Source organism: Tursiops truncatus, chromosome 2 (assembly GCF_011762595.2).
Source record: "Tursiops truncatus isolate mTurTru1 chromosome 2, mTurTru1.mat.Y, whole genome shotgun sequence".
Taxonomy (NCBI): domain Eukaryota; kingdom Metazoa; phylum Chordata; class Mammalia; order Artiodactyla; family Delphinidae; genus Tursiops; species Tursiops truncatus.
In genome coordinates this window covers 74,523,871-74,551,542 of record NC_047035.1, presented here as the reverse complement: position 1 = coordinate 74,551,542, position 27,672 = coordinate 74,523,871, and the positions used below count along the sequence as shown (strand labels likewise).

Sequence of the window (27,672 nt, the reverse complement as noted above, 5' to 3'; positions counted from 1 at the left end):
GAACCGTCTGCTCAGATTTCCAAGGTCAAACCTTAGGACCTCCTTCCCAACGAGAGCCAAGCGTGGACAACAGGGCCCTCCGCAAGCAATTGACACAGCAAAGGCCCAGCCTTAGGTCTTCCTTGCTGCAAGGGAGGAGAGGACGGAGAGGATTGAGATTGGTTGGACCCTTGTCCTTCTTGTGGAGTCTTGCCTTTAGGATTCTGAATGCCCCTAGGCCAGCTCTGGGGTATGGGTCCTTCTAAGAAAAGAAAAAAAAAGAAATAAAAATGCTTCAACTCACTGCTTCTTCCCAATCCTTTTCTCGCAGTCCTGTTAGTCTCGTTTTATTCCCCCCTTCTTATTCCCTTCCATCTAGGTACAGTCTCAGGGACCTCATCCAAATGGCTTTCTGTGCCCTGAAACAGCTTTCTCGTATGTCCTCCTTGACTGAGGATGGTCTCCAGCCTGATTATAAACGGAGTCTTACCATTTCTGTGGCCCTGAGAGCTCCAGGCGGAAGGGGAAGCAGTCAAGTCTCTAAGAGGTAAGGCAGAGAACCTGCACCAGCCGGCTTATTCACAAGCCGCATTCTGGCCTGTAGCAAACAGGGCGGGCCAGAGCAAATAGCTCAAGTCTGCTGTGAAAGCCTGACCCCTGTCCGTGACTCTCATCTAAAGAGACACAAAACGGATCCATAATTCTTCCATTTCCCCTTTCGCTGTCTCCGGCCTATTGGCTGTTGATGAAAATCAGGTGGCAAATTGGCCAAACAAGGTCCACCTGTTGCTGTATCCTTGGCAGCATCCCATGAATCTTTCAATACCAACAGGAAATAGTAAATACAACTGCTAAGGATGAACAATCTCCCCATGAAGAGGAAGAAGGGAAACTCTTGAGATGTGGGGTACACTTGGAACTTGCCAGTGATGCCTTGCGACAGCTGGGGCTGCTCCTATGCCATGGCCTGCCTTCCCTGGGCCCGTCTTCATCAGATATTAGCACTTGTCTTTCCTCAGGAAGGAGGGAGAAAGTAGCCCTAGTGGCAAGGACAGAGTCTTGGGGACCCCTCAGGGTGAGGACAGACGAGCACAGACCTAGGAAGGAATCAGCCAGTCAGTGGTAGAGGGAGGCCAAAACCACTGTAAGAAACAAAGGGTCAGAGTGACAGAGTGGACAAGACCCCCAAGAGTAAAACAACCGAAGGGATGGATGTAAGGCTACACGTGCTTGTCTGCATTTCCCAGACCTGGAGCAGCCTGGTGAGAAATTTTCCCAGTCACAGAGCCTTTGTATTCACTTATTTAATAACAATAGTTCAGAAGAAGCAATCCCAGCTGTAGAACACGTAATTTTGTTTCAGAACATTACCCTGCCAAAAAAAAAAAAGTGCATTTCCCCCACTCTGGCACTCCATGGTGTGAATCTGATCTCTTACTTTCACTCAGAGGCCTCTTTTATGCAGTTCCCAGGTTGGCTGGCAAAGTCATCTTAGAATCATCCCTAAATGTGGAATTTCTGTTTTCAAGAGTCATTTCCAATATGAAACTCTAAGTGGTGGAGAATAAAGAATAAGGATCAAAGGTTATCAGATTAATTTGCCTAAAACCAATTCACCTAGAGACAGTTTCAAATAAGTATTTATCAAATCTGCAGCATTTCAAAAAGTTTAGCAGATTCACCCTTTCACTTTTCATTGCTATTGTCTGTACACCTTTGTTAGTCAACTGAATATGCCACATGCCTGTTTATTTGTTGAGACTATATTGGCCTTTCAACAGCAGGAATGTAGTAGACAGACCAAGGCATCAAAATCATATTGAGCTCTGTTACAGTTTTCAAAGCATCTAATTTGGAAAAGAATATTGGATTAAGAAACACAAAAAATGATACACAAAATGTCTGTACCAATTCTATTTATTGCTGGAAACTTTAAAAAAGTTTGAAAAGTAGGTAACAGAAAAAGATATCCATAAAGGTAGGAAGCAATCTCGTCATTTACAAAGTGCTGCAAATTTGATAAATTTATGCTGCTGCTAACTCAGGGGTACTCTTAGATGAAAAGATATAAATCCTTGAAATACCCAAGCGTGACAAAAACGAACAGAACAACTAAATGGCTATAAAAATACCCAAAAGGGAACTCAGCTTTTGGCAAACTGGTCATCAAGTGAACTTTAAGTAAACAAGTTTTTAGTGGATTGGTTTTAAGAGATCTAGCCAAACTGATCAGAACCAAGTGAAAGTGTTTTGCCTCTCTAGCTCCTGGAACCTCAAGAGTTTGGGAGCTGTGGTGGAAATAACTCTGGTTTCCTCTGAGAGGCAGCAGGTCTGGAGAGCTGAACTACTACTAATGAACCAAGTGTAAGAGTCCCCTGGAGAGAGAGAGAGAGAGAGAGAGAGAGAGAGAGAGAGAGAGAGAGAGAGAGAGAGAGAGAGAGAGAGAGAGAGAGATTGTGTGTGTGTGCCCGTGTGTGCACACAAATGTATACTAGAGATACAGACTAGAATCAGACCTTTAGAAAATACTGGAACCCGCCTGTGTGTGCCTGTAATGTGCTACAGCACAGGCTGCACACCTGGAAAGGCCAGTCACCCACATCATGGCAACTGGAGGGCTCCTCCTCCACAATCCATTTGGAATGTCTTGATCTTTGGGTCTCTGGCCCTTGGGGCCCTCCCTAGAGGACTCTTCTGCCAGGGCTACAGAGTGCCTTCCTTTTCTTGGCTGGCCTCAGAGGGGCCCACTGGCCAGAGGAATTTGTCAATGGTGGTGACGGCAGCGGCAGTGACTGCATCTCAGATATACTGGGTTGGCCAAAAAGTTCATTTGATGTTTTCCATGAGATGGCTCTAGTAGCGCTTAGTTGTCTTTAACTTCATTTGAAACAATTTTGTTAGATTGTATCGTGACAGCTATCACATCAGTGTGCATTTTTAAAAAACTTATAAAAATTGGTGTATTTTTGTGTGGCCATTTTAATATTGAAGATGGAAGAAAAAAGGAACATTTTCGGCATATTATGCTTTATTATTTCAAGGAAGGTAAAAACACAACTGAAACGCAAAAAAAGATTTTTGCAGTGTATGGAGAAGGTGCTGTGACTGATCGAACGTGTCAAAAGTGGTTTGCGAAGTTTCATGCTGGAGATATCTCGTTGGATGAAGCTCTGCGGTTGGGTAGACCAGTTGGTTGATAGCAATCAAATCAAGACATTAACTGAGAACAATCAACGAGGGAGACAGCTGACATCCTCAAAATATCCAGATCAAGCGCTGAAAATCATTTGTACCAGCTTGGTTATGTTCATCGCTTTGATGTTCGGGTTCCACCTAAGTTAAGCGAAAAAAAAAAATGTTCTTGAACATAGTTCTGCATGCGATTCTCCACTGAAATGTAACGAAAACGTTCCGTTTTTGAAACAAATTGTGACGGGTGATGAAAAGTGGATACTGTACAATAATAACGTGGAATGGAAGAGATCGTGGGGCAAGCAAAATGAACACCACCAACCACACCAAAGGCCGATCTTCATCCAAAGAAGGTGATGTTGTGTATATGGTGGGATTGGAAGGGAGTCCTTTACTGCGAGCTCCTTCCAGAAAACCAAATGATAAGTTCCAACCAGCACTGCTCCCAATTAGATCAACTGAAAGCAGCACTCGATGAAAGGCATCCGGAATTAGTCAACAGAAAATGCATAATTGTCCATCAGGATAACGCAAGACCGCGTGTTTCTTTGATGACCTGGCAAAAACTGTTACAGCTTGGCTGGGAAGTTCTGATTCATCCGCTGTATTCACCAGACAATGCACCTTCAGATTTCCATTCATTTCGGTCTTTACAAAATTCTCTTAATGGAAAAAATTTCAATTCCCTGGAAGACTGTAAAAGGCACCTGGAACAGTTCTTTGCTCAAAAAGATGAAAAGTTTTGGGAAGATGGAATTATGAAGTTGCCTGAAAAATGGTAGAAGGTAGTGGAACGAAACAGTGATTACACTGTCCAATAAAGTTCTTGGTGAAAATGAAAAATGTGTCTCTTATTTTTACTTAAAAACCGAAGGAACTTTTTGGCCGACCCAATAATTGGCAGGGGGCTGTCGGGCATTGAGCCGCTGCATGTGACAGCCGTGGCAGAGCAAGTGCCCATCCAGAGGGAAGCAGCAGCAGCCTTCCTCGTCACTCAGCTGCATCCGGCAGTCCTAGGGAAGAAGGACACCTAGTTTACCTCAGCCCAGGAACCAGGGACATCATGGAAGTCGGCCCTGCTGGGCACTAGACTCCCAGTGACTGGGAAAAAGGGGGCGGGGTTGGAGGGGGATGAACTCCCAGAAGAGAAACCTGAGAAAATACCTCAGCTGGACGCCAGGTGTCGCTGCTACAGCAGAAATAATGAGACAGGCTCCCATTTCCAGCTGTTACCAGGAGTCCCTAGTTTTGGGAGTCTTGACTCTGGGGAAGCCAGATTTAGAAAGGACTAAACGACCACACCCAGAGAGAGTGGCTGAAGGACGCGAAAGAGACTGGAGATGGGTCAGAGCACCTTCCTGGTTTCCCGTATCCTAGACCTCTCCTACAGACTGTGGCAGTTCTAGGACTTCACTCCCCCAGCCCTCTTCTAGCTCTCCTCTGGGAGCCCAGGCGCCCAACACTCACCTCACAGTGGTAGCACTCAAAGTGATAATCTCGGTCCATGGATATCACCCTCACAATGTCCTCACAGCCCTGAAATAATGCACACCCCCATGGGCATGAGAGCAGCACGATAACCCCAACTCTCCCCTCCCCCACCAGCCCCCCTTCCAACGGGAGGTTCATACAGAGGCCTCCAGAGCCTCTCTGCCACAGTCTGCAGCTTTGAGGTGGCCTCTGCAGACCCTGCGGGAACGTCCCCCCTCTCCTTCGTTGGCCTCCAGGAAGGCGTGTCCCCTCGTGGAGCCTCCCCTCTGTCCAGGGGCTCAGGCCTTACGGAGGGAAAGGAAAGAGGCAGGCTGCATCAATAAAGTAAGCTAAGCCGGGGACGAGGAGACCCAACAGGGCCTGCTTCCTCGTGGGCTTTTGGCTTATCTCCCTTGGCGCACACAGCGTAAATCATTTCTGACCCCTTCCTACCAGCCCTGAGGATTCTTCCCACCTTTTTCCAGCCCCTACATCTGGGGGCTGGTGACCTTGACTTCAGAGAAAGTCTCCTTCTCTGGACTGGGAGAAAAGAGATGGAGCCTGGGTCCAGCAAGGCTGTCAGACAAGTCCAGGCCCGGATGTTGGGGTCAGGGTGATGACCCAGAGAGCAGAGTCACACGGGAATCTTCGCGGAGTACATTCCTCAGCACCACTGCCTCCCAGGGGAGGCCAGGCGGCATGTCCCCAGTCCCTCCCCAGAGGCAGCAGCACTGGCTGCCCTGCAGGAGAACACAGACATACTGACCTCTGAGGGGAGGATGGGTTGGCCACAGGCCGCACACTTAGGAGCGTAATTCCTGAAAGAGAGAGGACAGAGGGGAGCTGAGGCGGGGGAATCCCTGAGCCCAGGTCCACACCACACCCCGGGCGGAGGACTCACTTGTGGTAGTCGGTGACACAGTACACCTGGTTGGAGAAGTCCACAGTGAAGGGGATGCCGTCCAGGCACTTGTTGCAAACGATGCATCGGAAGCAGCCTGGGTGATAGGACTTTCCCATTGCCTGGAGGATCTGGCTCGTGGGGCGGAAGGAGAATCAGTCTTTGCTTTCCAGCTACCGATGACGTTCCCTGCTGCTCCCACTAACCTCATCTGAGCCCCTGCTCTCGTCCTAGAACAATGCTGTGTAATCTGGGATGACCAAGGAGTCTTAAAATGGAGGCAGAAACCCTGATAAAGGTCTTAGGGAGCATCCAGGCCAGTGTTTCTCAGACTTGGCTGCATATCAGGGTCACCCCGGGAGGTTTTTAAGCCCATCAATGCCTGGGTCCCACCCAGAAGTATTCACCACAGTCTGGTGATGACCCAGCATTGGTATTTTCTTTACTTCTTCCCAGGTGATCTGCTAGGCTGCCAGGGCTGTGAACCACTGATTCAACCCAACTCCTCCTTACAGAAAAGAAAACTGAGCTTCAACTGATCCCAGCCAGTAGCAGAAAGGGGATTAAGCCTCAGGACCCCACACTCCTGGCTCAGGTGGAGGGCCGGGTTGTGCCTGCAGAGTTAGGGAGTTAGAGATCACGGGAGCCTGGGGTGGCAGGCGGAGGAGTCCAGACTTGATGCCATAGGCAAAGAGAAGCCACTGTAAACAGCGGTTCTGGGGAAGAATGGGACGCCAAATAGTTGCTGATAGGTTTCCTCCCCCCACCTTTTCTCAGTATCCATTTAGTTCCTGATTCCACCCCTCGGCCCCTCAGCTTCACAGTCTCAGCTGAAGACACTGTGCTTACCTTCTCCAAAATCAAGTGACCACAGACACAGCATTTCTCAGCTGCCTCCTGAAACCCTGAAAACTAGGAGGAGAAGACCAAGGGAGGATGTTACGGGCCGAGAATGACCTGATGGGCCACAGAGAAAGGGGTGGGAGCCAATTCCAGGCCCAGGGGACCCCTCACTCACCAGATAATCTTCCTCACAGTACACAGAGCCGTTGACGCTGTAGAAAGCCTTGCAGCGCAAAGTTCGCCCTAGAAGCAGTAGACAAGGGGCTGGAGCCTCTCCCAGGGTCCAGGCACAGGGCGTCCCCGCCACGGGGTAACTGCTCTCCGGTGTTTCATGATGCGTTTAAATCTGGATTTCAGAGCTTGTCCTCCTAACTGCTGTCTGTCCCGTCTCCCCACACAAATACCCCATCTGATGCAATTCCAATTTGTTTGGTCTCACTCCTGCCAATTCCCACTCCTTCGCTTGCTGCTTCTCCAGCTCCTGCCCCCCTCAACAGTTTTCTGTGGCCCTGCTTTAAAGGGGTGCCGCCTTCTCCAGTGCCTGTGCTTGCTCGGGGAGCCACCTGGGAAAGCAAAGCCAACCACAGGCTGGGGGACAAGGTCAAGGGGCTCTGAACACGGGGCCTACAATGCGCTCAGAGACAATCACACTGTCGTGGACTTTGCTCTCTGGGACCTTTCAACCCAGGAGCTTCTGCACAGCTCTCCTATTCTCCTAGCCCTGTCTGTCTCCCAGGGATAGGCTCCATGGAGGTCAGGACATACTGGGACTACTGTTGGGGACAAAGTGCTTTGTTTGAGAGCAAAGTTGGTCCCCTTTCCTGCTGCACTAGGCTGCTTCCCCAAGCTTAGAGGGACCCAGAGTCTCCGGGGTCAGAAGCAGCCCAGGATCTTCTGCAAGCAGACAAGGCAGGACCGCTCCCCATGAAACCAACACCCAGGAACTGCTCCAGGGTGTCTAAATTATCAGGTATGAGGAGGAATGAGACAAGGGTGGAGAATGGGCAAGTTTCCCACCTCTGCCCTCTTCTCATCAAAATCTCCACTGCCAGCTCTGTCCAGTGGTTTAGAAAAGTTGACTTAGAAACTTATGAGACACAAGGGAGTAGAGAGAGGGAAAGAGACATTCCCAGAAGAGGCTCTATAAACAGAAGGACAAATAGATAGATGAACCTAAAGGGAGCCAGGCAGGGGATGGGAGTGGCTGGAGCCAGACAGGCAGAGATAGGAAATTAAAGGTCCAGCAAAGGAATCAGAGTGGGTAAGCAGGGGGGCCGGGTAATGAGGGAGGTGAGGGAAAGGCTGGGGAGTTGAGGCCGCTGGGAGCACCCCCTGCTCCTGGCGGGCCTCCTGAGCTAACAGCAGCGGGCATTCCTGGAGCGTGATGTCATCAGCTTGGCATGGCCCGGTGGCCTGCACTCCAGCGAGGTGGCTGAACTCTGACCAGCCGAGAGAAAACCCCCCTCTCCACTCCCCCACAGCTCCCCGCTCCCTCAGCCCACCCCACCCTTCCCACATTCCAGTCTTTCACTGTCGCCCCAGGCAACTCAAGTCGGCTGCCCAAGACCAAGCCCCTCCAAGGAGAGGCCGGAGGGCTGGGAGGGAGTCCAGGCTGGGCAAGCAGGAAGGCAGAAGAAAGAGGGAGGAATAGAGCGGAGGAAAGAGGCTCAGCAGAGGGAGGGCTGACCTCAGCAAGGGGCGCCAACATGGGGGCGGGCGGGAGAGAGCCAGGTAGAGCACAGAGAAGGGAAGCAAGAGAGAAGGTGGGGGCCAGACCAGCAAATGGAGAGGCACAAGCCCTGCTTTCCCTAGGCACTTGTGAGTGTGTATGTGCGGGGAGTGCTTGAGGCCTCAGGCCCTGGTCCAGAAGGTCTGGGGGCTGCACTCACCACAGGAGCAGCAGACAAAGCACTGGGTATGGTAGAGGCTGTCCAGGGCCTGGCAGGCGTTGCTCTGCCCATAGATGCCTTTGTTGCACTTGATACAGGTGCCTGAGAGGAGAGAAGAAGTTGTCAGCATCATGGCGCACTCCCCCAGCTCAAAACCAGGGATTCCTCATCTTTCCTGATGGCAAAGGACCACCAGTCACAGCCTCCTTTTGACGGGCTCCCTTTTGGGAAGAGAGAGTTAATGGGATGCAGCAAGGTTTTGGCTGGGCAGACTTATTCTTGTTTACTGATTAATCAACAGACATTTTCTGAACATCTATTTAGTGCCTCGCAACAACATTGTGCCCAATACTGTGGAAAATTGGAGAAACTCAAAGATAGGGTCCCTGGACTTCAGATGCTCGGTTTCTGTTGGGGAGAAAAGACTAATCAGGCAAGATATGATCCCCGTGGCACTGTGTGGGACAGTCAGAGATGTGAGTCCATAAGGGCCCAGCAGCAGACTGGAAAAAGCTTCCTAGTGAAAGCACGCCAGGTGCAGAAAGCCTCTCCAGGACCTCAGCTTCTCCATCTGTCAAATGAACTGCCATTTGGCTATGGAATGACTTCTTTTTTTTGCCCCTCCCGCTGCGGAGCACAGGCTCCTGACGCGCAGGCCCAGCGGCCATGGCTCACGGGCCCAGCCGCTCCGCGGCATGTGGGATCTTCCCAGACCGGGGCACGAACCCATGTCCCCTGCATCGGCAGGCGGACTCTCAACCACTGTGCCACCAGGGAAGCCCCAGAATGACTTCTGCTCTGTACCTCTAGGCTTCCAAAGATGGAAAGAAGGATCTGGCTCAGCAGAGGGCCCTGTGCAGAGGGGACCATGTGAGTGTGACTCCTCTGGGGAGGTGGCTGCTGAGAATGCAGGGTGTGTTCCAAGGATTGAGGGTTGCAGAGGAAGGGGGGAAGGGAGGCAGAACCCCTCATGTCTCCCTGTCATCTTCTATCATAGGAGGAACAGAGCCAAACTGCTCTTCCCTGACATTTCCTCTAAAATACATAACACCTGGCTCTGGCACCCCCCTTTCCTGGGTGTGTTCTTCCCTCCTTCCACTCCCCAATTCCAGGCCCATGAGTGAGGGCTAGGGCCTGTCTTTGGGGAACAGATCCCAACGGGCCCGCCTCACCCCGCCCCACCTCTCCCCCTCGGCACACTGCCACACTCCTTGCCTGTTGGGGCCCATCCAGTCTTTGCCCAGGGGCTTGGGAGCCCGTGCAGCAGCTGCAGCGACTGATGGGCCCAGGCCTGTCCTGCTCCCACCCTCTGGCAGCTGGGCAAGGCTGTAGCCAAGGAAGAGGGCCCCTACTAGGGGCAGGAGTAGGAGGGTACAGTCAGGCTGGGGGTTCTGTCAGAGGAGGCAAACTGACCCCTAGGGAGAGAAGCAGCCCTCCCCCTCACCGGGGTCCAAGGCTTCCCCAGGGGAGGGGAGCTCTGCCCCAAGATTGCCATGCCAGGGGGCTCTGTCAGAGCCATTTCTTTGGGAAGCCTTGGACATTACGGGAAGACAAGAGCCAACTGCTCAGGCATGTCTGCCTCACCTCCTCTAACCCAGCATATCCACTCCTAGGTTCTTCCTGCCGTATTACTGCACTCTCTCCCAGCTCCTTTCTTCCTTCTGGTTCTGATGGCTTAGCCGAGATTTCTCTCCACCCATCAACCACTTCTCCCCAGCCTCGAAAGGAAACTGCTAAAAGGATCCTGTCACTTAGTCTCCCGTGACCAAAGCATCATCTGCTCTGGGTTTTCCTCTCTCAGGTGGGGGCGGGGTGGGGGGGAAATGGGGGAAGGTTGGAGTTGAACTAGCCTGCAGCCCTGCTACCTCTGAACCTCCTCCCTTACCTTCCTTCCCTGGCTGGGTTCCTCTCTCTATTTACATTTCTAGCCACAGTGTTCTAGAGCATGGGGTCTGGGGCAGGAACATGGATGGTGAGAAAGGTGAGAAGATGCTGGGAACACTGAAGAGGCTCACAGACCTAGGAGCAGGCCCTCCACTTCTTTCTGTACTTCCTATCACAATCAGATTGGCATTATTTTATACAGTGAAGTGGTGCCTGTGGGTCTTGACTAAAAGATCGTTCAAGACACCAATATCCCCCCCCCCAATAGCCGAGACATATAATCAATTAACACTTCCTGAAGGTAACTGCGTCCGGGAGAGAGGCGGCGACCAGGTTTCTTTAGCAGCAGGAAATAAGGGGCTACTTCGTGCCTGAATTCTGAGCAGGTTATGGCCAGAACTGAAGCCCGGGTTATTTCTGGCAGCTATACACGGTCGCCATCCATCCAGGGGTGATGTTGTCCCGGTGGTCAAGGCTTCTGCCCTGACTTCCGGAGGATGGGGAAAACAGAAGCTGACACCACCGGGTATCGGCTTAAATGCCCACCCACGCACGGAGCCAGCAGGACTGGGGCCAGACGGCAGTAGGGTCTCTGCTTTCCGTCCCAGGGCTTTCTTCCTCCCCCCCGGGCTCCTTTCCCCGACCGCGGCCACAGCTCCGCGCGTGTTAGGAAGCAGCTCCCCCACCCCCTGCACCCCACCTCAGCCCAGTGCCGCGCGGCCGGCCCCGCCCGCGGGCACCTGGAGCGCCCGGGCAGGAGCCGGCACGCACGCGGCCCACCCGCCCCGCCCCCCCACCCGCGCATTCCCCAAATTCCTGCGGGCGGAGCCTGGGCCCGGCTGGGGGCGCGGCGCGCAGGAGCCTGCAGGGGCAACGCCGCCGAGGGGGGAGCAAGATGGGGGGATGCTCTCCCAGCCCCACTTGGTTACCCTCAACAAGGCCTCCTACCGCGAAAAACCCAGGATCTAAAGCTGAGGAACTGGGATTCACGAGATCATCAGGGGGGTTGAATTTAGCAGGAATAAGGTGCCCGTGGTCCATTTGAAACCCAGTGGGAAGGGGAAATTCCTCTTGCCTCTTTCCTACCCCCGCGTCTCTGCCTCCGACTTCCCAGCGCCCGCCGTCGGGGCAGTGGGGAACCGAATGCGGTGACGGGTCTCTTCCCGTCCCTAACCACTTCTCTCACTCACCAAAGTAGTCCTCTCTGGACTCCGGCTCCCGCATCCGGGCCCGGGCGGCCTCTGGAACGAACGCACCTGGCGGCTCCTCGAGACCTGACGGCTCAATTCCCGAGGGTTCTCCGCGGGCGCCGGCTTCTCGCCCACCTGTGCCCACCGTCAGGCGCAGCAACGCTGTTAGTTCATCTTGGTATCGGGCGCCCGCGGCGCAGTCCCCATAGCCAGTCACCGAGTGTCGTCCGGGTTGCGCCCCTCGTCTCTCCAAGGGCCCTGCCGCTCCCACTCCGGCCCCGGCTAGAGCTCCCGGGCTGCCCAGGGCTGGGGGATATGAGTGGCGGCTTTCCTGGCAGCCGAACCCCGCGGGCCGATGAGCGCACAGTCGGTCCAGGGCAGCGTGGAGCTCGGGGTAGGCGGACGGCACCCCTCCAGAGGAATAGCCCGCCGGAACCCCGGCCAGAGGTGGGCCAAACAGGCATGGCCCGGCGGGCAGGGGGCTGCCGTGGCGCTGGTCGTAGCCCATGCTGATGCCGCTGGTACGGTTGCTGCAGGGTCGGCTACCTCCGGCTCCACCAGCCCCCGCCCCATCCAGCAGCAGACTGCCCCGGGGGCTGGACGGCTTGCTCGCGTCGCTGGCTGAGCTACTGGCGAAACTGGAGCGGGGGCTTAGGGCTGGGGCCGTCTCCAGCCGAAAGTCGGGGGGCAATGACTGAGGTAGAGGCAAGGCCCGGGTGGGAGGCGGCCCCCCGGGAAAGGAGCCTTCGTAGCGCGGCGCCTCAAAGGAGCCGCGAGGGTTCCGCTCAGCGTCCAGGGGGCCTTGCTCCCGGGCTGGCTCCAACGGCTCATCCCCAGGTCCCCCAGTAGCTCCACGGGGCCCTGATTTCCTAGGTCCCCCCAACCCACTCAGGCGCCCCTTGCCCGGCCCGGGGGTCCCATCAGACCCAGACCTGCTAGATTCACCCTTTCTGCGGCCGAACTTGGCGCTGCCGGAGTCCGAGAGTCTTAACTTCTCCAGCAGGCGACTGGCTTTCTCCCCTAACCGCTCCATGCCCTCGGGCCTGGGGCCTCCAGCCCCCTCCCCGCCCGGCACCCTGCAGCGTCTCGGCGGCCGCTTCTCTTTCCCTGCGGCCGGACTTCGCTTCCCCAGGGGCACAGGATAGGCACAGGGGTTTAGCGGGCGCCCCGGATGCCCGGCGCCAAGAATCCCGCAGCATCCCCCAGCGAGAGGGGTTGCGTCCCCCCGCGCATCAGGGGTTAAGCGGGGCTAGAAGTGCCTACGGCCGCGGCTGTCCGGTCCGCAGGTCTATCTGTTCACGCATCGACTCGCCCGGCAGCCCCACTCTCCCAGGCCCCCGCCCCCCTCGCTCACACACTCAGCACCGACCCAACTTCTCTCCCAAACTTTTGTCTGCCTGGCCGGATCTACTTTCCTGGAGGGGCGGAGCGCCGTGTGCGAGACGAACGGGGGTGTCGGCGCAGGAATCTGGTGCGCCGGAAAGGGGGGGTGGCGGGTGTTGGTGCTAAGTGTCCTGGAGCTGGAGATCCGCCGACTGGTGGCGAAAGGAGGGCGAGGGGCAGTTTGGACAGTTGCTACTACATCACTCAAGAATTGGGACATGAAAAAGTGGGGGAGGGGGATGGGAACTCTTTGTTTGCAGTTGGAATGCGCGGAGGGGCACGGTGGAATGTCGCGGTTCAGAAAGGGGCGACGCGAGGCATGTTCTGCGCAAACACCGTGACTTTGTTCCTAGTGTGGGGACTGTGGGAGAGATGAAAAGGGACTGATACAGAAGTAGTGAGACAGGGAGAGAGAAGAAAGGTAGATACATAAAGAGGTTCAGAGACGCATAAGAGCCCAGAAAGGCGAGGAAGCCCTTATAGAGAGGTGGTGGAAGACAGGTATGGAAAGAAAGGAGAGCCGGACCAAATGGGATCGTGGGCGTGCGGAGACGGAAGGCTGAACAGACCAAGAGAAAGACAAATTTGTTCAGGTCCAGAGAGAATGAGAGACAAACAGATAAGCTGCAATAAAAAGACAACTTTCTGAACCCAAAACTCTGTAACGGGAGGGAGGGAGCTTTCGTGTGTATGTAAAAGGAGAGAGGAAGAGGCTTGGGACTAATCTCTACCTTCAGGGTAGGACAGATAGAGGGATAGATAGACACCCCCTGGTGTTGGGAAATGAGATTTTTAGCAAATATTTCAGGTGACTGGGGATAGAAGGCCCGGTTTTAGAGCTAGCGAACGCCTCGCCCTTGGTTGGCCCACAGTAGTTGGTGATAAAGAATAAGTACTAACTTAAAAGGGAGAAAAAGAAAATGTCATTTAGAGGACATAGCAAGTGAAAATGATCAAGGTGGAAAAGGAAAAGAGGCTGATCTTGGCCATACTAGGAGGATCAAGAATAAGGAAAAGAGGAAGCCATGGCGGAAGCTGAACATGCCTAATTAAGTATCAACCAACTGATTTTGCCCAGACTAGCACATGGCGAGGGAGAGGGGAATGGAGAAGGAAATGACTCCTTCGTATTTAGATGGTAAATTCGTATGAAAATTATATGCAAACAAATCATGCATATTATTTTCATCTCAACATTTTGAACACCTTTTATAATTTTAGTGTAGCCTTAGGGAATGGGGGAGGAAAGAAGGTTAATATCTTTGGGGAAATTAATTTGGCACAAACTATTTGGCTTCTCTGTCCTAGCTGCATTGTCTCCCTGACCTCATCTCTCCTGAGAATCAGCCTCTCTGTTTCCCAGGTCAGGCCTACAGCTTTTCTCTGATCCAGAGGACAGTTTACTCTCAGACTGGAAGCAGGGAGGACTGAAAGCATTAGTAACCAAGGGGGGCTATCAGGTTGCATCCAGAGCCTGCTGTGAGCTGTCTTCAGAATCAACCATAACGTTCTCCCTCCTTTCCTGTTTCCACATGGGGAAGGAGAACCTGGATTCTTCCTTCCAGTTACTTACATCCTCTAACATTTGGGAACTTTGCTCCTTTGGGGTTAAAATGGGAGAGTAAATCTTATGAAAAGTTGAGATGCCGTTAAAGGAGGCCCATCCAGGAGTTGGTAGTGGCAGCAGTGGGCACAGTTGGGACCAACAACCTGTGTTTTCAGGGGGATAACAGGAAGGAGACGCAAGTGAAGGGGGTGTGATGCGCTGACAGCACATGCTCCAGTAGGGCTCATGACCTCTGGGTAGCCACTCCATAGTCTGAACTGGAGCTGGGAGCTCCACAGGCCCTATTCTCCATTCCCACGACCTTAATTAGCCTCTATATACAGGTGACTCCCAAATCCATATTTCTAGCCCAGACATTCTTGGACTTAAAAACTCAGCTGACGAATAGCATCTCCACTTGGTTGTCTCAAAGGCACACAACACCCTGACCTCACCTTCCCTGCCTCCCAAAACTGGCTCCTCCAGCATTTCCTGAGTAAACGGCATCATTAACCACTTAGCTACTTAAGCCAGAAACCTGAACATCAACCCTATGTCCTCCTCCCTTAACCTCAAATCCAAGCAAGTCCTATCAGCAAGTCCTATCAATTCTGCTTCCAAAATATCTTTCAAATCTGTCCTTCCCTCATCATCACCACTATATATATATATGTATGTATCAGGTCATCATCTTTTCTCTCCTGGACCACTGCAAAAGTCTCCCTGCCAAGGCTTTCTCCCTCCCATCCATCTTGAAACCTGAGGTCAAATGATTCTTCAAAAGCACAAAACTGATCATCTTATTTCCCTGTTTAAAACCTGTCAGCGATTTCTCACTGTCCTTTAACTAAGTCTATACTCTTTAAGGTATTTTACAGAGTCTATCTCTCCAGCCTCTTCTCTCAGCAACATCCGCCCCCCAAATGGTTCTGCAGTAGAACTGTACCTTGTCTGTGCTCTCTCTTGCCTCTGGGCTTTTGTACTTGCTATTCCCAAGGTTTGGAACACTCTCTTGGCTTCCCCTTCCCTCCTGGTTAACTTCTCCCCATCTTTCAAGCATCAATTTAAACACTCTCCGAGAAGCCTTTCCAGACGGCCAGAGCAAGTTAGTTGCCCCTGTGGTACATAGCCATGGTAGCTACATTCCCCCATCATCACACTTATCACAATTCATTTCATTGCTTACTTAAATGCCTGACTTCCTGACTAGACAATAAAACTTCTGATCAGTATCTAACCTGTTCAACAGTTTATCCGTAGCACCCAGCACAGCACCTGACACCTAGTAAGCAATCAGTATTTGTTGTATGATTGACAGAGTGAAGAGAAAGCCATATTTACTTCTCAATCCATCCAAAAAGGCACAAATTTTGTGTGTGTGTATATATTCTGCATGTGTGCTTGTGTGCACACACACACGTACACACACACACTCACCTTCCTCAAAATATAGCTTGTCTGACAGGACTAAGAGATGGCTACCAAGCCACGTATACTGCTTGGTCACACGGTGGGAAAGCAGCTGCTGGTGAGACAGGGGAACTCTTTAAGCCTTAGTTTCCTCATGTGTACAATGGGAATAATAAAATCTTCCTTATATAATTCAATAAACAATAGCTATTACATCTAGATCCCAATTCCCAAATACGGATGGAGCCTGTGTTCTGCTCAGAAGAATGAAGCCCATGACTGAAACTGTCCACCAGGTGGCAGTATTACCCTGGCCTGGTCCTGTGCTGCTTCCACTACGGAGCAAGACCAGCAGTCAGGGGAAGTACAAGGTACGACCAAGGGCCGCTTCACTAAAGCTTTGAGTGAAACCAGAAGAAAAAACAACTCAGAGACCAGGGCATACGTCAAGAAGGCCTCCTGTTTCTTGGACCCATCCTCCTTTTCTCAGCCCAGGCTCTTCCGAGGCACTGTTATGCTTAGGAATAAGCATTTTCTGGCTTGTCGTTCACAGCGGGGGGAGGGGGGGAGTACTTCCCCCTTGGAGATGAGTCCTTTTATCCCACCAGAGCTGCCAGCTTCCACTTCTAGTGGAGGCTGTGTTGAGAAGAGAGGCAGCTTTGCTTTCTCAGACTGCAGAAGACATCTCGTCATTCTGGGAAGCCCTGTGGCCACCCATTTTGAGGACATGGGAAGAGGCGGATGCCAGAGTTATTCTTGGTTTTAGATTTCACTCATCCTTTTCCACCTTGATTTCAATGAACGAGTTCAAGTCAGGACAGCAGGTTTTGTGGGGTTGGTCAAAAGATGGGGAGACAGGTCCATTCTCATCACCTCCCTCATCCTCCTCCTCTTGGAAATTAGGATTGTAAAGTTCTGGTGGCAGGAGCTGGGCCTCAGCAGAAGGTAAGCGGTCTGAGGGAGGTCCATACACACGGTTGGCTTTGGTGCCATGCTTAGAGTTGGCATCCAGGTGGTAGCAGAGCTGCGTGAGGCGCTGGGCCCGGAAACGGGGAGGCCGGGCTACCCAGACACCTGGCTCATTAAGGCTGTCCTCTTCATCTGACATCAGCTCCTCTGTCACATCCTTCCACAGGCGTTGGTCCTCAGGGCCAAAATGCCTCATGATGCTGGATCGGTTGGCAAAAAGCTAAGGTAGGAGCCCAGGACAGAGATTAGGAAAAGCAACAAACCACGCATTAGGTTTGGGGAAAGGCTTTGGGTGGAAGGGAGGCTGTGTAAAATCTGTGCCCGAGAGAACCAAGTTCTCAAGAGAACACAAGTCCTCAAGAGAACCCAAGTCAGATCTTAGAACTGGCTCCCTTCCTCCTCCTCCTCTGCTCCGTTCCTGGATCTCAACTCTTTTCTCAGATGCCACGTCCCCTGGCCCTTCCCACTGTGCCTTATTTATTAGCTTTTAGAGTTTAGCATCTTGAAAGGAAAGACTAGAAACCTACCCGATATCTGCGACTTCGAAGTTTCTTCTCCTCTTTTTCTTTTAGGCCTTTAAAGGGGTTCAGGGAGTTGCGGTACTCACGCCTCTTAGTAAGGAAGTAGGCTACACAGGCTCCTGGTGGGGAGGGAGAAGGCAGGCAGCAAAAAGCAGGGTCCTCAGCCCTTTTTTTTGCCCTAATACTACTGGATGGGAGAAGGGTGAACCACTGTTTAGACGATGGGCTTTCTGGGTATATCCATCAGCATCTATTCATTCCTCTCTGGTTTAGCTCCCTCTGCCTCCCTCCATCTCCAACAGGAACTCCTCCCACTATAAAAAGACAACTCCAGGGAGGGAGGGAGGGAGCCGCAAGAGGGAAGAGATGTGGGGACATATGTATATGTATAACTGATTCACTTTGTTATACAGCAGAAACTAACACACCATTGTAAAGCAATTATACTCCAATAAAGACGTTAAAAAAAAAAAAGACAACCCCAATGCTTCTGTAACTCCCTTCCCCCACTCCCAGGTAAACCTACCCCCATTCTACTCAGCTGACAGCAGATTACAAGTACTTTTTCAGCAGAAGCTTTCTTTTCTTTTTTTTTTTTAGCAGAAGCTTTCTTAGTGCTACAGACAAATAACAGAAGAGCAAGGAAAGTAGAAAACCCAGGACATAATATTTAGGGACAAAAGAGCAGGGCTGGACTCTGACCTCCTTTTTATAACACCCTAGATTCAGGCTGTGCGTGTAAATGTCATGCATGATGGTGTTCTGGCCCTTTCCTTCTCCCATTTTCATTTCAGACTGAGTAGGGGAATAAAAAGGCAATTAGAGACAATCCTGTGTGTATTGCAGGTGAAAAGAATAACCAAAACCAATTTTTTAAAGTCCTCTATTTTCAAAACCACCTAAATCATCTCCATATGCCTCTTCTCCTCTGGCCAGGAACAGGGGATGAAGAAAGGATGGGATGGGAGTTAGCTTAGTTTTTCTCACCTTTCAGCTCCTTGTCAGTGTAATTGTGGGGACTGGTTACCAGCTCCTGCTTGAGCTTTTCCAGAAGGAACTTCACTACTGAAATATTCCAAGAGGACTTGATGCTGCCACAAGAGAAGAGAGTGAATAAGGCAGTATTTTATTTTATTTATTTATTTTTTGGCTGCACCACGTGGCTTGTGGGATCTTAGTTCCCCGACCAGGGATGGAACCTGTGCCCCCCCGTAGTGGGAGGGTGGAGGTTTTTTGTTTTTTTTTTTTTGCGGTACGCGGGTCTCTCACTGTTGTGGCCTCTCCCGTTGCGGAGCACAGGGTCCGGACGCGCAGGCTCAGTGGCCATGGCTCACGGGCCCAGCCGCTCCGCGGCATGTGGGATCCTCCCGGACCGGGGCACGAACCCGTGTCCCCTGCATCGGCAGGCGGACTCCCAACCACCACACCACCAGGGAAGCCCAGGGAGAGTGGAGTTTTAACCACTGGATCGCCAGGTAAGTCCCTCGTCAGCATTTTAAAAGCTAGACAGAGATTCCCAGCACTAATCAACTTTGTGGTAAAGTCCTCCATGGCCTAAGGCAGTATACAAGGGGCAATGGTGAGATGGAAGCCTTACCCTCACTGTTATACTGAAGCAGCCCCCTTTATTTCCCTCTCCTTGGCAAAGTTCCTTATGATCTTTTCCCTCAAGAGGATCGTACCTTTCAGACCCATTGAATCTCTTGTCATTGGTGATGTGGTTATGCACATTGTGGACCAATTTCTAGGGGAAACAAACACAGAATCAAGCCAGGAGCAAATATGATGAAACCCTCCTCTGGTCCCTAGGCACTGTCCCTATGGGGTTCTCTGCCTGAATCCTGCCCATAGTCTAGGTACCATTTCTGTTGATGCCCTTTCTTAGCCAGAGAGCCGATCCAAGTTAGTATTTCTAATGAACCCTCCCTTTCTTTCCTTTTCATTTAATTTCTGTGGAGTCTCCAGGATTACCCCCTGGTCTTCCTTCTGCTCCCAGGGAATATGATCACTACAGTAGAGGGTTTCAAACACTTCCACAAACACACTCCTAACAGCAAGGAGAGAGCAAATATACACCAGGGCTACTGCAAGTGGACATTTCTTTTTTTAAAAATTTTAATGTTATTTATTTATTTTTGGCTGTGTTGGGTCTTCATTGCTGCATGTGAGCTTTCTCTAGTTGCAGTGAGCGGGGGCTACTCTTTGTTGTGGTGCGCAGGCTTCTCGTTGCGGTGGCTTCTCTTGTTGAGGAACACGGGCTCTAGGCGTGCAGGCTTCAGTAGTTGTGGCACGGGGGCTGCAGAGCGCAGGCTCAGCAGTTGTGGCGCACGGGCTTAGGTGCTCTGCAGCATGTGGGATCTTCCCAGACCAGGGATCGAACCCACGTCCCCTGCATTGGCAGGCGGATTCTTAACCACTGCGCCACCAGGGAAGTCACTACCTTTGCTTATACACCTTTAATGATGGGTTCTCACTAGTTTTTGACTCAGCTACTATTGAACATCTCTAATTGTTAAAAAAATTTGCCTCAGGGGCTTCCCTGGTGGCACAGTGGTTAAGAATCCGCCTGCCAATGCAGGGGACACAGGTTGGAGCTCTGGTCCAGGAAGATCCCACATGCCGCGGAGCAACTAAGCCCAAGCGCCACAACTACTGAGCCTGTGCTCTAGAGCCTGCGAGCCACAACTACTGAACCCACGTGCCACAACTACTGAAGCCCACGCACCTAGAGCCCGTGCTCTGCAACAAGAGAAGCCACCTCAACGAGACCATGCACCGCAATGAAGAGTAGCCCAAGCTCGTCTCAACTAGAGAAAGCCTGCGTGCAGCAACAAAGACCCAGTGCAGCCAAAAATAAATTAATTAATTAAAAAAAATTTGCCTTAGATGCTCCAAAATCTGACCCCAGTTTTGCCCTAACAGCACCTGAAGTATTTGAAGACAGCTTCCATGTACTTACCAAGTCTTTTCTTATCCCATCTAAACACCAAGTCCTTCAACCATTCCTCATGACATAGTTGCCAGACAGACTCCTCATGAAACTATGAGCCTCTCTGGTTTGCCAGTGTCCCTCTTACAACATGGCACCTGGAACTGAATCTAACTCATCTGTTGAGGTCTGGCCAAAGGGAACATTACTTCCCTGACTAGAACTCTATACTTCTAGGAATGAAACCCAAGATGCTGTACCTCTCTTAGCAAGCCCATCCCTACTCTCAGTGTCACAGAGTTCATTCATAGTGAGCTTGTAGTCCATTTTCCACATGGATTACTATCTCCACCATTCTGCAACTGTTTTCTTTTTTAACTTTAATGTAGGATTTTACATTTCTTCCTATTAAATTTAGTTTTGTTGTTTCTGATTATATTTTCATTCCAAGGTCCTTCAGTCAATGGAAATTACCCAGTCCCAAACTGATGGGATGCTGATCTCAGGATTTCAGCTTCATATTGAAAAATGCCCAATTTATGCTCCTAGCACTATGGCTGACTGACCATATCAACTTAGGAAATTACTGTTAACTCTTTATGGTTAGGGTCTCCACTCTATAAAAAAGACTGTTGTACTAGCTTCATATTTGATATAGTTATTTTACCTCTTAGAAGGCCAAACTTGAAAAATCACAAAAGATGGGTAAATGCTTCAGAAAGAATTTGAAAGAGTTGCAGAAAAAAAGAAAAGAAAAAAAAGTAGGGTGGGGGAGTTGCATAGCTTCCAATTCAAGTGGCTTGGAAGAGATCAGCTGATAAACATCCAACCAAGCTTGAAGTGGAAAGGGAAAATACTCTAGACAATAATAAGCATTAAGACTGTAAAGGCTGCTGGCTCACCTACCTCCTGAGTGAGATAAAAATGAATAATTTCCCCAGTGGGTGGCTGGGATCTGCAGCAGTCCAAGGAATTAAGATTCCGATTTGGTCCTTTTGGATCTCTAGCAGCGACCCACAGCAGCTTCATCACATTGGAGAGATACCTCTCTCATTCCTTCCCAGAGCTAAAGGTTGGAACAGTGAAGATCTGCAACTATCCCTCTCCCTCTAAACCCACAGACTAATACAAGAACATTTTATATCTTTCTCTGTGACAGGCAGCAAGACTCCCTGACTGGTCCTCTCACGCCTCTTCAAGCACTATAACACAGAGCAGGATGACTGAGAATGCTGTCCTCCCAGAAGGTCCCATGCTGAGCTCTCCAAAGGGCAGGAAGAAGCCAGGCCTGATCACTAGACCTCTCGCTGGAGTTAGTAGGCACTAGAGGAATGGAACTGATCAAAAGTCCTGATTTTATGCAAATTTTAATTGTCACACATTTATTCACAATTTAAGCACTATGAATTTTTGGGAAATCCCTTGAAATGTACTTCTAGGTATAAACCTCCATTTCTATCACTGGCAACAACAGTGCCCTCTTGGGCCAGAAATCCATGACAGAGAAACTAAACCTAGTCCCTGTTTTTTTTTTTTTTTTCTTTTAATATTATTTATTTGGCTGCACCTGGTCTTAGCTGCAGCACACGGGATCTTTGTGCGGCATGCGGGATCTTTAGTTATGGCATGCAGGATCTTTTTTTTTTTTTTTTTTTAGTTGCAGCATGCAAACACTTAGTTGCAGCATGTGGGATCTAGTTCCCTGACCAGGGATCGAACCCAGGCCCCTTGCTTTGGGAGCATGAAGTCTTAGCCACTGGACCACCAGGGAAGGCCCCCTATTCCCTGTTCTTGGTAAGTGACACGTCACTGAACATAACCAAAATTTGAAATGAAGGTTAGAAACCAGTTGATACTGATTATGAATGGTGTCTTCTGGAAGAGAGAGAGAGGAAAAAAAAAAGACTATGTCAATGTAAAAACATCAAATGAAAAGGCAGAGTAAAGTAGGATCTCTTAGAAAAAGAAAGAAGTAATATGAATAAAGGAGGTATAAATGGTAGTCAGCTGTTTTCAATCTTTACTAAGACTGTAACAAGGAGAAATGAGTTCTATACTATGATGAGATCTTGCTGGATGTCAGTGGTGACCTCCACTCCTAACCAGAGCCCTCAAGTTACCTCATCAGCCATTATCCAGAGAGTGGAGACCCATTACCGTCAATGGGAACACGATACGGCTAAAGAACATCCCCACAGTTATCAGAAAGATGTTCTGGGCGACAGAGCGGATCCAAAGGTCTGCGGTCACCCTAGAACAGGGTTTCTCAACCTCGGCACTATTGACATTTTAGGCTGGATAATGGGGGTGTTGGGGGAGACATCCTGTACACTGTAGGATGTTTAGTGACGCTCCTAGGGCTCCGAGCCACTGCAAGGTTTCAGGCAGAACTGGATCATATCAGTACCTTCCCTGCCAAGTGCTCTGAGAATCAGTAGAATCTCCAAACCTTTTACACCTGAGCTGAGTGGCCCTCTGCATCTTTGGGGTACGGGACCACCTCAGGACACCTTGGCCTTTCTGCCCATGGGGACCCTTGCTACTCACCCTGAACACTGGTAATTTGCAGGCAGTTTCCAGTGCTGCTCTGCTGCCGTCAATCTGCTTAACCCCTTAAGGATCTTCCCATCAGGATTATGAGATCACCAGGAGATATGATGTAATTATATAATTATATATATGATATAATTCCCTTATCTTTAAATGGAAGATATCAATCTATCTGGGAAAACCTAAAGAAGTTCCACTGATAGCAGTGGGGCTGCCTGTCCCTGGGCTAGGGAAGAGGCTCTCTCCTTCTTGCCCCTCCCACTCCAGCAGGCTTCAGGATACCATTCATTCGATATGGGACGTTTAAAATCAACCCACACTTCCCTCTTCACTTATCTCTCCAGACTGAAGAAAAACGTGGAGAAAGCGAGCTCACTTACGGAGAGGACCAGATCCCGCTTGCGCCTGGAGTTCTTCTGCCCACTCCCTCTGGTCCTGCATGGGGAAGCAGTAAATCCTAGAGAGTGTCTCAGCTCCCCAGTTCCCCCAGGGCCTGATTCTTCCAAGGCACCTTCCAGGGCAGCAGCAGCACTGAGCATGTCCTCAGGGTGGGGCGGGGGCAGCTTGGTTCCGTTTTCCGGCCCTGTCTCTGAGGTTGTCCGCTGGATCGCCGATTGTGTGGCTGGTGAAAGCTGCTTGGCATAAGCAGGGGCCAGCACCCGCTGCACTGCACCCTCAGAGGCCACATAATCATCCACCAGCTAAGAACATAAAAAAGAATAGCCTATTAGCCAGCCAGGCTTACGGGAACCTGATCAACCATCATTCACTGGCCAAGTATAATGAACAAGGAGTGTGGGCAAATATTTCTGTGGGTACAGGGCCTCTCATGTTGGGTCATTACCACAGGACTGATTATACAGAGAAGGCATGTTTCTGACGCTTTGTGAGTAGTCATTTACGCTGTGTGCTTGAGTATAGGAAATGTAACTAGGCAAGTGTTTTGCCTGAGAGGAGTTGAGGGAGGAAGTGATGACAAGAAAGGAAAACAAAGCAAGAGGAGCAAGAGAATAAAATAACAATAAAAAGGAGAGATACGGGAGCAAAGGAGGGAGATATAAAGTCGGAAATCTCTAGAGAGGCTAGCACTGCCTCCCCGACCCCGCCCTTTTCCCTTTGCAGGGCCAGTGTGTGCCCTCACCTTGATCCTGCTCTGGCCACATCTGACTGTCACTGCCCTGACACCTGCTTGCCTGCCTGTGCCCTCCCTCAAGGACATAGAGGGTAGGGGAAGGAAGGAGGGAGGAAGGGAGAGAGAGAGAGAGAGAGAGAGAGGAGAGAAGAAAGGAGGGGGATTTTTGCAGCCCAGAAAACAAAACAGTGAAAGTGGGGGAAAAAAAACACAGAAAGAAGTGGGGGAGGAGGCTGAGATTTATAGACCTGTGAGCTGCTTTCTGTGCTGTGAAATCTAATTCCATCCTGTTGGCTTGGAAGCCTTCCCTGCCAGAAAGAACCACAGCTCAGGGCTCTGCCTGGCCAGGTACCTCCTAGCCTCCTCCCACCTTCCCAGCTCCTCCTCCAACAGTCCCAAACCAAGGATAGTCCCTGGCGGGGCACAGACTGGGGCGAGCCGCGGGGCCATCACCCGCACGTGGCTAGACCTCAAGGGAGCAGTGACCAGTGGCAGTGTGACACAACTGGTCACACTCCTAAGATCCAGCAGATGGGCTGGGAGTCTCATCCCTCCCATCAACCCTGTGTGTTCTGCTGCTCTACACTTTCCTGGGTGTCTGGGCCTCGTCGTGGCGGGGAGGAGGAACAGAGACAGGGCAGAGGGAGGACGCTCTGGAGGAGAGGGTGGAGGAGAGCTGACAGACCTCCCACTGTCTCTCAAGTGGCAACACATCTGTTAGTTTCCCATCTCTGAGATCTCTACAGTTGCTCCATCTCCTTTCCATACTTCCATGTGTGAAACTACTTCTGCAGTTTTTACTCTCCTCAGCCAGGATTTTCCTGCTCATATGGCCCTGAGCAGTAAAGAAGCTGAAATAGCACATGTGCTTCTTTGTCTTTTCCTGCTCACAAAATAGGCCTGCTCGCTTCCCTCTTTCTCCCTACATGTTATCATCCTCTTACTGTGAACTCTCAACTCTCATTTCTGTTCCTCATTTTTATTTCCTGTCCTCTACCTCCCTCCCACCTTACCTCATTTTCTCTCTCTTGCATCAATTCTCCTTCCATTTAGGTTCACCTTTCTCCTCTGCTCTTGTTTTCCACTTTTTCTCCTTCCCTTCATTTCCGCCTGCCTCTTTCCCTCCCTACACCTGTCGGCTATTATCTTTGTCCTCTCCCTCCCACTTTCCCTTCTCTCTCTCTCCCCGCCTCTGCCTCTCTCTCCTCACATCCCCATCTCCCTCATAGTCCTGAATTCCTCTTGGCAAGCAGAGGGCCCGTGATCAAATATGAATGAGCCGTCTGTGCTCGGCAGGCATCCTTGCCAGGAGAGGCAGAACCCACGGAGCAGCCAAGGCAGCTGTGGAGAAGGTGCCATGCAGAGCAACAGAGAGGGAGCGCAGTACCACTGCCCCGACACCACTCACGCCAGAAAATGACCTTCTGCCGGAGAGGCCACGGTACCAAAAAAAAAAAAAACCCAAAAAAACAAAAAACAAAAAACCCAGGAGGGCTGACTCTCCCTGCCGGCAAAGGAAACTGGGTACCGTGCTGTTCTGTCACAGATACAACCGAAAGAAAGGCTGAAGGATGGAGAGAAGAGAAGAGAAAGAGGTCGGGAAGAGCACAGAAGCACAGCCCCGCTAGTGTCCTGCGCTGCGTACTCACGGGGTTGAGCATCGGAGGCCCCTCGCCTGCAGCCAGGGCGCATACCGGGAGCCGTACGTCTCTCTGAGCGGCCGGGAAGCCCAAGGGCCCAGGCCCCCCAGCTGAGGCCGCTCCCAGCTGCCGCAGCTCCTCGATCACCACCTGCACGCCGCTGCCCACACTGTCACACTCCTCTTCCACGGCCGGCAAGGCCCTGTCTGCCTCTCCGGGGCTCTCCTTGAGGGGCCCGGGCTCCTCGGGCGGGGAGCCGTGCACCCGGCTCTCGCCGTCTTCATCGGGGACGGGCACCTTCCCTTGCCTCAGCTCACCCACTTCCTCCTGGAGACGTTTTAACAATTCGTTGTTGGCCCTGGCGAGACCCAGCGCAGCCTCAGCCAGACCCACGGCCTTATCCACCCGCTGGTAGATAATATGCAGGAGCTGCTCTGAACTCTGGACGGCCAGGCCGTGTCCGGTGACCGTGATCGGGGTGCTGGGAGGAGGGTTCCCGCCCTGACAGCTTGTGCTGCCCCCGCTAGTCTCGCTCTTACAGGCACAGCAGCAGCATCTGGCCTCGCCGCCACTGGGAGGGGAGAAGAGAATGGTGGCGCTGAAGGACATGGTGGCAGAGGCAGGAAGGCCCGTGCTCACGCTGCTGGACTGCTGCAAAAGTGTCCCCAGTCGACCGGACCGCACGAAGCTCTGGTCTCTTTGGATTCACTCTCCTTTTTCATGGAGGTTGGTCGGAGCAGCCTGGGCCCCCGGGGGCTGGGTTCTGTGAAGGAGGAGTGGGCTAGCCCTGAAGGCGCACACAGTCCATGGCTGCCTCTCCTTGGGCTATGGAGCAGAGGGCCTTCTTCTCTGTGCTGCCCTAGCTCAACACAGTGGGGGTCACACTCACCCCTTCCCAAAAGGGTGGGCCTACAAAGGCCTTCGGGAGGAACACAGTTTCAGAGGGTGGAAGGCATGGAATTCCCCACCACTCCAAGCTAAGGAACAGAGCTGGGACTCAAAAGGACCCACCGGCATCTGGAAAGATCAGAAAATTAAGGAAGAAAATGTAGATCTGTCTTCTCCGTCTCTCTGTCTTGGCTGTAAAAACAGTATTGCATTTTATTGCTTTGACATCCTTCCTTAAGGAGTTCAGAACACTTCATGTAGGTTAATCTCATCCACACAACAGCTCTAGGAAACACATGTTAACCCAGGGCCAGAGAAGAGACATGCAGAGAACTTATATATCTTTTTCAAGGTCAGGGGAAGACAGCAGAATCCAGTTATGGCTACTTTCAGTTTAGTGTGTGTGTGTATTTAAACTGATACCACTTTTTGTTGACATAAAAAATCATGATTCTACCGTCTCTATAATTTGCATACAGATGCATTCAGAGTAAGACTCCTATACAAGGAAAAGGCCAATCATTGCAGCCCCCAACATGTTGCCAACTTCACACTATTATATCATTAATGTTTTGGGGGTGGGCAGGGAAATGAAAGGAAAAGCTGGATAGGAGAGTTGAGCTGCAGTAACCAGGGCTGTGCACAGCCCCCTACTCTCACACTTTGTACACCTGGGCCTACAGCCTCTGCGATAGAAACTAGCTGTTCTGAATCCTCCAGCTGGAAGCCCAGAGAAACCAACTGGGGACCCTCAACTCCACTTCTCATGCTGCTTAAGGGAGAGGCAGAGCTGAACGGGATTGTCTAAGTAGCTACATGCTGCCACTCTACCCGCACAACCAGCCCCCAAAAGGAGAGACCAGAATATCAATGATAAGCCAAACTGCCTCTCTTTTGAATCACTGTAGTTAAGCAACTAAACTACTTCAGGAGGAAAAAAAAAGTGTGGGAGGGTTGGTTTGTACCACTGAGAACACTCCAAGGAACTTCATATTGTCATTTTCTAAATGACACTTGATTACAGAAAAAAGAATCTTTCTGCCTGAAGCTCCCTAAGTGACAAAATCTTAAGTATGTTTACAATTTCCTCAAGAGATACATTTCTATCTTACCCTGTAAATTATATCATAACATCACAATTAAAAGGAGAGGAGAGAGAGAAAAAAAAAAAAAAAAGGAGAGGAGAAGGTTAGGAGAATTTTCCACATTCCGAGATTTGGTTTGTTTGTTTGTTTTGAGTCAGCAATCTCATTTCGGAAACAGGCAATATCAATGCCTCTGAGGTACTAAAATGTAAATCTGACAATGCATTTTAATTACATTTGGTTTTTAAAGAATAGTCTTTAATTTGCTTTT

The 27,672-nt window shown here is 51.0% G+C and overlaps 2 protein-coding genes and 1 long non-coding RNA gene across 5 annotated transcripts; 1 reads left to right on the top strand and 2 right to left on the bottom strand.

The window, feature by feature from the left end:
- Positions 1-1,265: 1,265 nt before the first annotated feature.
- Positions 1,266-12,660, bottom strand: AJUBA (ajuba LIM protein). Of its 2 annotated transcripts, XR_012330030.1 has the most exons (9): positions 11,349-12,660; positions 8,275-8,376; positions 6,561-6,628; positions 6,392-6,454; positions 5,543-5,673; positions 5,408-5,459; positions 4,639-4,707; positions 4,336-4,434; positions 4,047-4,184 (listed from the first exon to the last, which is right to left on the bottom strand). XR_012330030.1 is itself a non-coding variant. In XM_033851350.2 (8 exons), the coding sequence occupies exons 1-8, from the start codon at positions 12,379-12,381 to the stop codon at positions 4,029-4,031; spliced, it is 1,674 nt and encodes a 557-aa protein (XP_033707241.1). In that variant the 5' UTR covers positions 12,382-12,654; the 3' UTR covers positions 1,266-4,028. The 2 variants fall into 2 exon arrangements, 1 of the variants encoding a protein (XP_033707241.1); XM_033851350.2 differs by lacking the exon at positions 4,336-4,434 and having other exon boundaries at positions 1,266-4,184; positions 11,349-12,654.
- A 3,469-nt stretch (positions 12,661-16,129) lies between these two features.
- On the bottom strand, positions 16,130-26,509 carry C2H14orf93 (chromosome 2 C14orf93 homolog). Of its 2 annotated transcripts, XM_033851353.2 has the most exons (7): positions 26,440-26,509; positions 25,438-25,755; positions 23,037-23,357; positions 18,860-18,921; positions 18,165-18,268; positions 17,184-17,296; positions 16,130-16,876 (listed from the first exon to the last, which is right to left on the bottom strand). In XM_033851353.2, exons 1-7 carry the CDS (start codon positions 26,443-26,445, stop codon positions 16,457-16,459), a joined length of 1,344 nt encoding a protein of 447 aa, XP_033707244.1. In that variant the 5' UTR covers positions 26,446-26,509; the 3' UTR covers positions 16,130-16,456. The 2 variants fall into 2 exon arrangements, with proteins under 2 accessions (XP_033707244.1, XP_004313403.2); XM_004313355.4 differs by lacking the exon at positions 26,440-26,509 and having other exon boundaries at positions 25,438-26,037.
- LOC141277995 (uncharacterized) lies at positions 18,265-23,112 on the top strand. Its single transcript, XR_012330031.1, has 3 exons — positions 18,265-18,652; positions 21,266-21,900; positions 23,001-23,112. It is a non-coding gene; the product is annotated as an uncharacterized lncRNA (long non-coding RNA).
- Positions 26,510-27,672: the final 1,163 nt, after the last annotated feature.

Bases quoted from the DNA above. Each gene is read 5' to 3' on its own strand.
- AJUBA (XM_033851350.2), bottom strand. From the start codon at position 12,381: ATGGAGCGGTTAGGGGAGAAAGCCAGTCGCCTGCTGGAGAAGTTAAGA. The intron at 5,460-5,542 runs GTGAGTCCTCCG...TCTCTCTTTCAG, and splicing joins TGTGTCACCGACTACCACAA to GAATTACGCTCCTAAGTGTG. The intron at 4,708-5,407 runs GTCAGTATGTCT...GCATTATTTCAG, and splicing joins AACCCATCCTCCCCTCAGAG to GGCTGTGAGGACATTGTGAG.
- C2H14orf93 (XM_004313355.4), bottom strand. From the start codon at position 26,037: ATGTCCTTCAGCGCCACCATTCTCTTCTCCCCTCCCAGTGGCGGCGAG. The intron at 18,922-23,036 runs GTAAGTGAGCTC...TGTTTCCCCTAG, and splicing joins AGCGGGATCTGGTCCTCTCC to AAATTGGTCCACAATGTGCA. The intron at 18,269-18,859 runs GTACGATCCTCT...CTCTTGTGGCAG, and splicing joins AGATTCAATGGGTCTGAAAG to CATCAAGTCCTCTTGGAATA.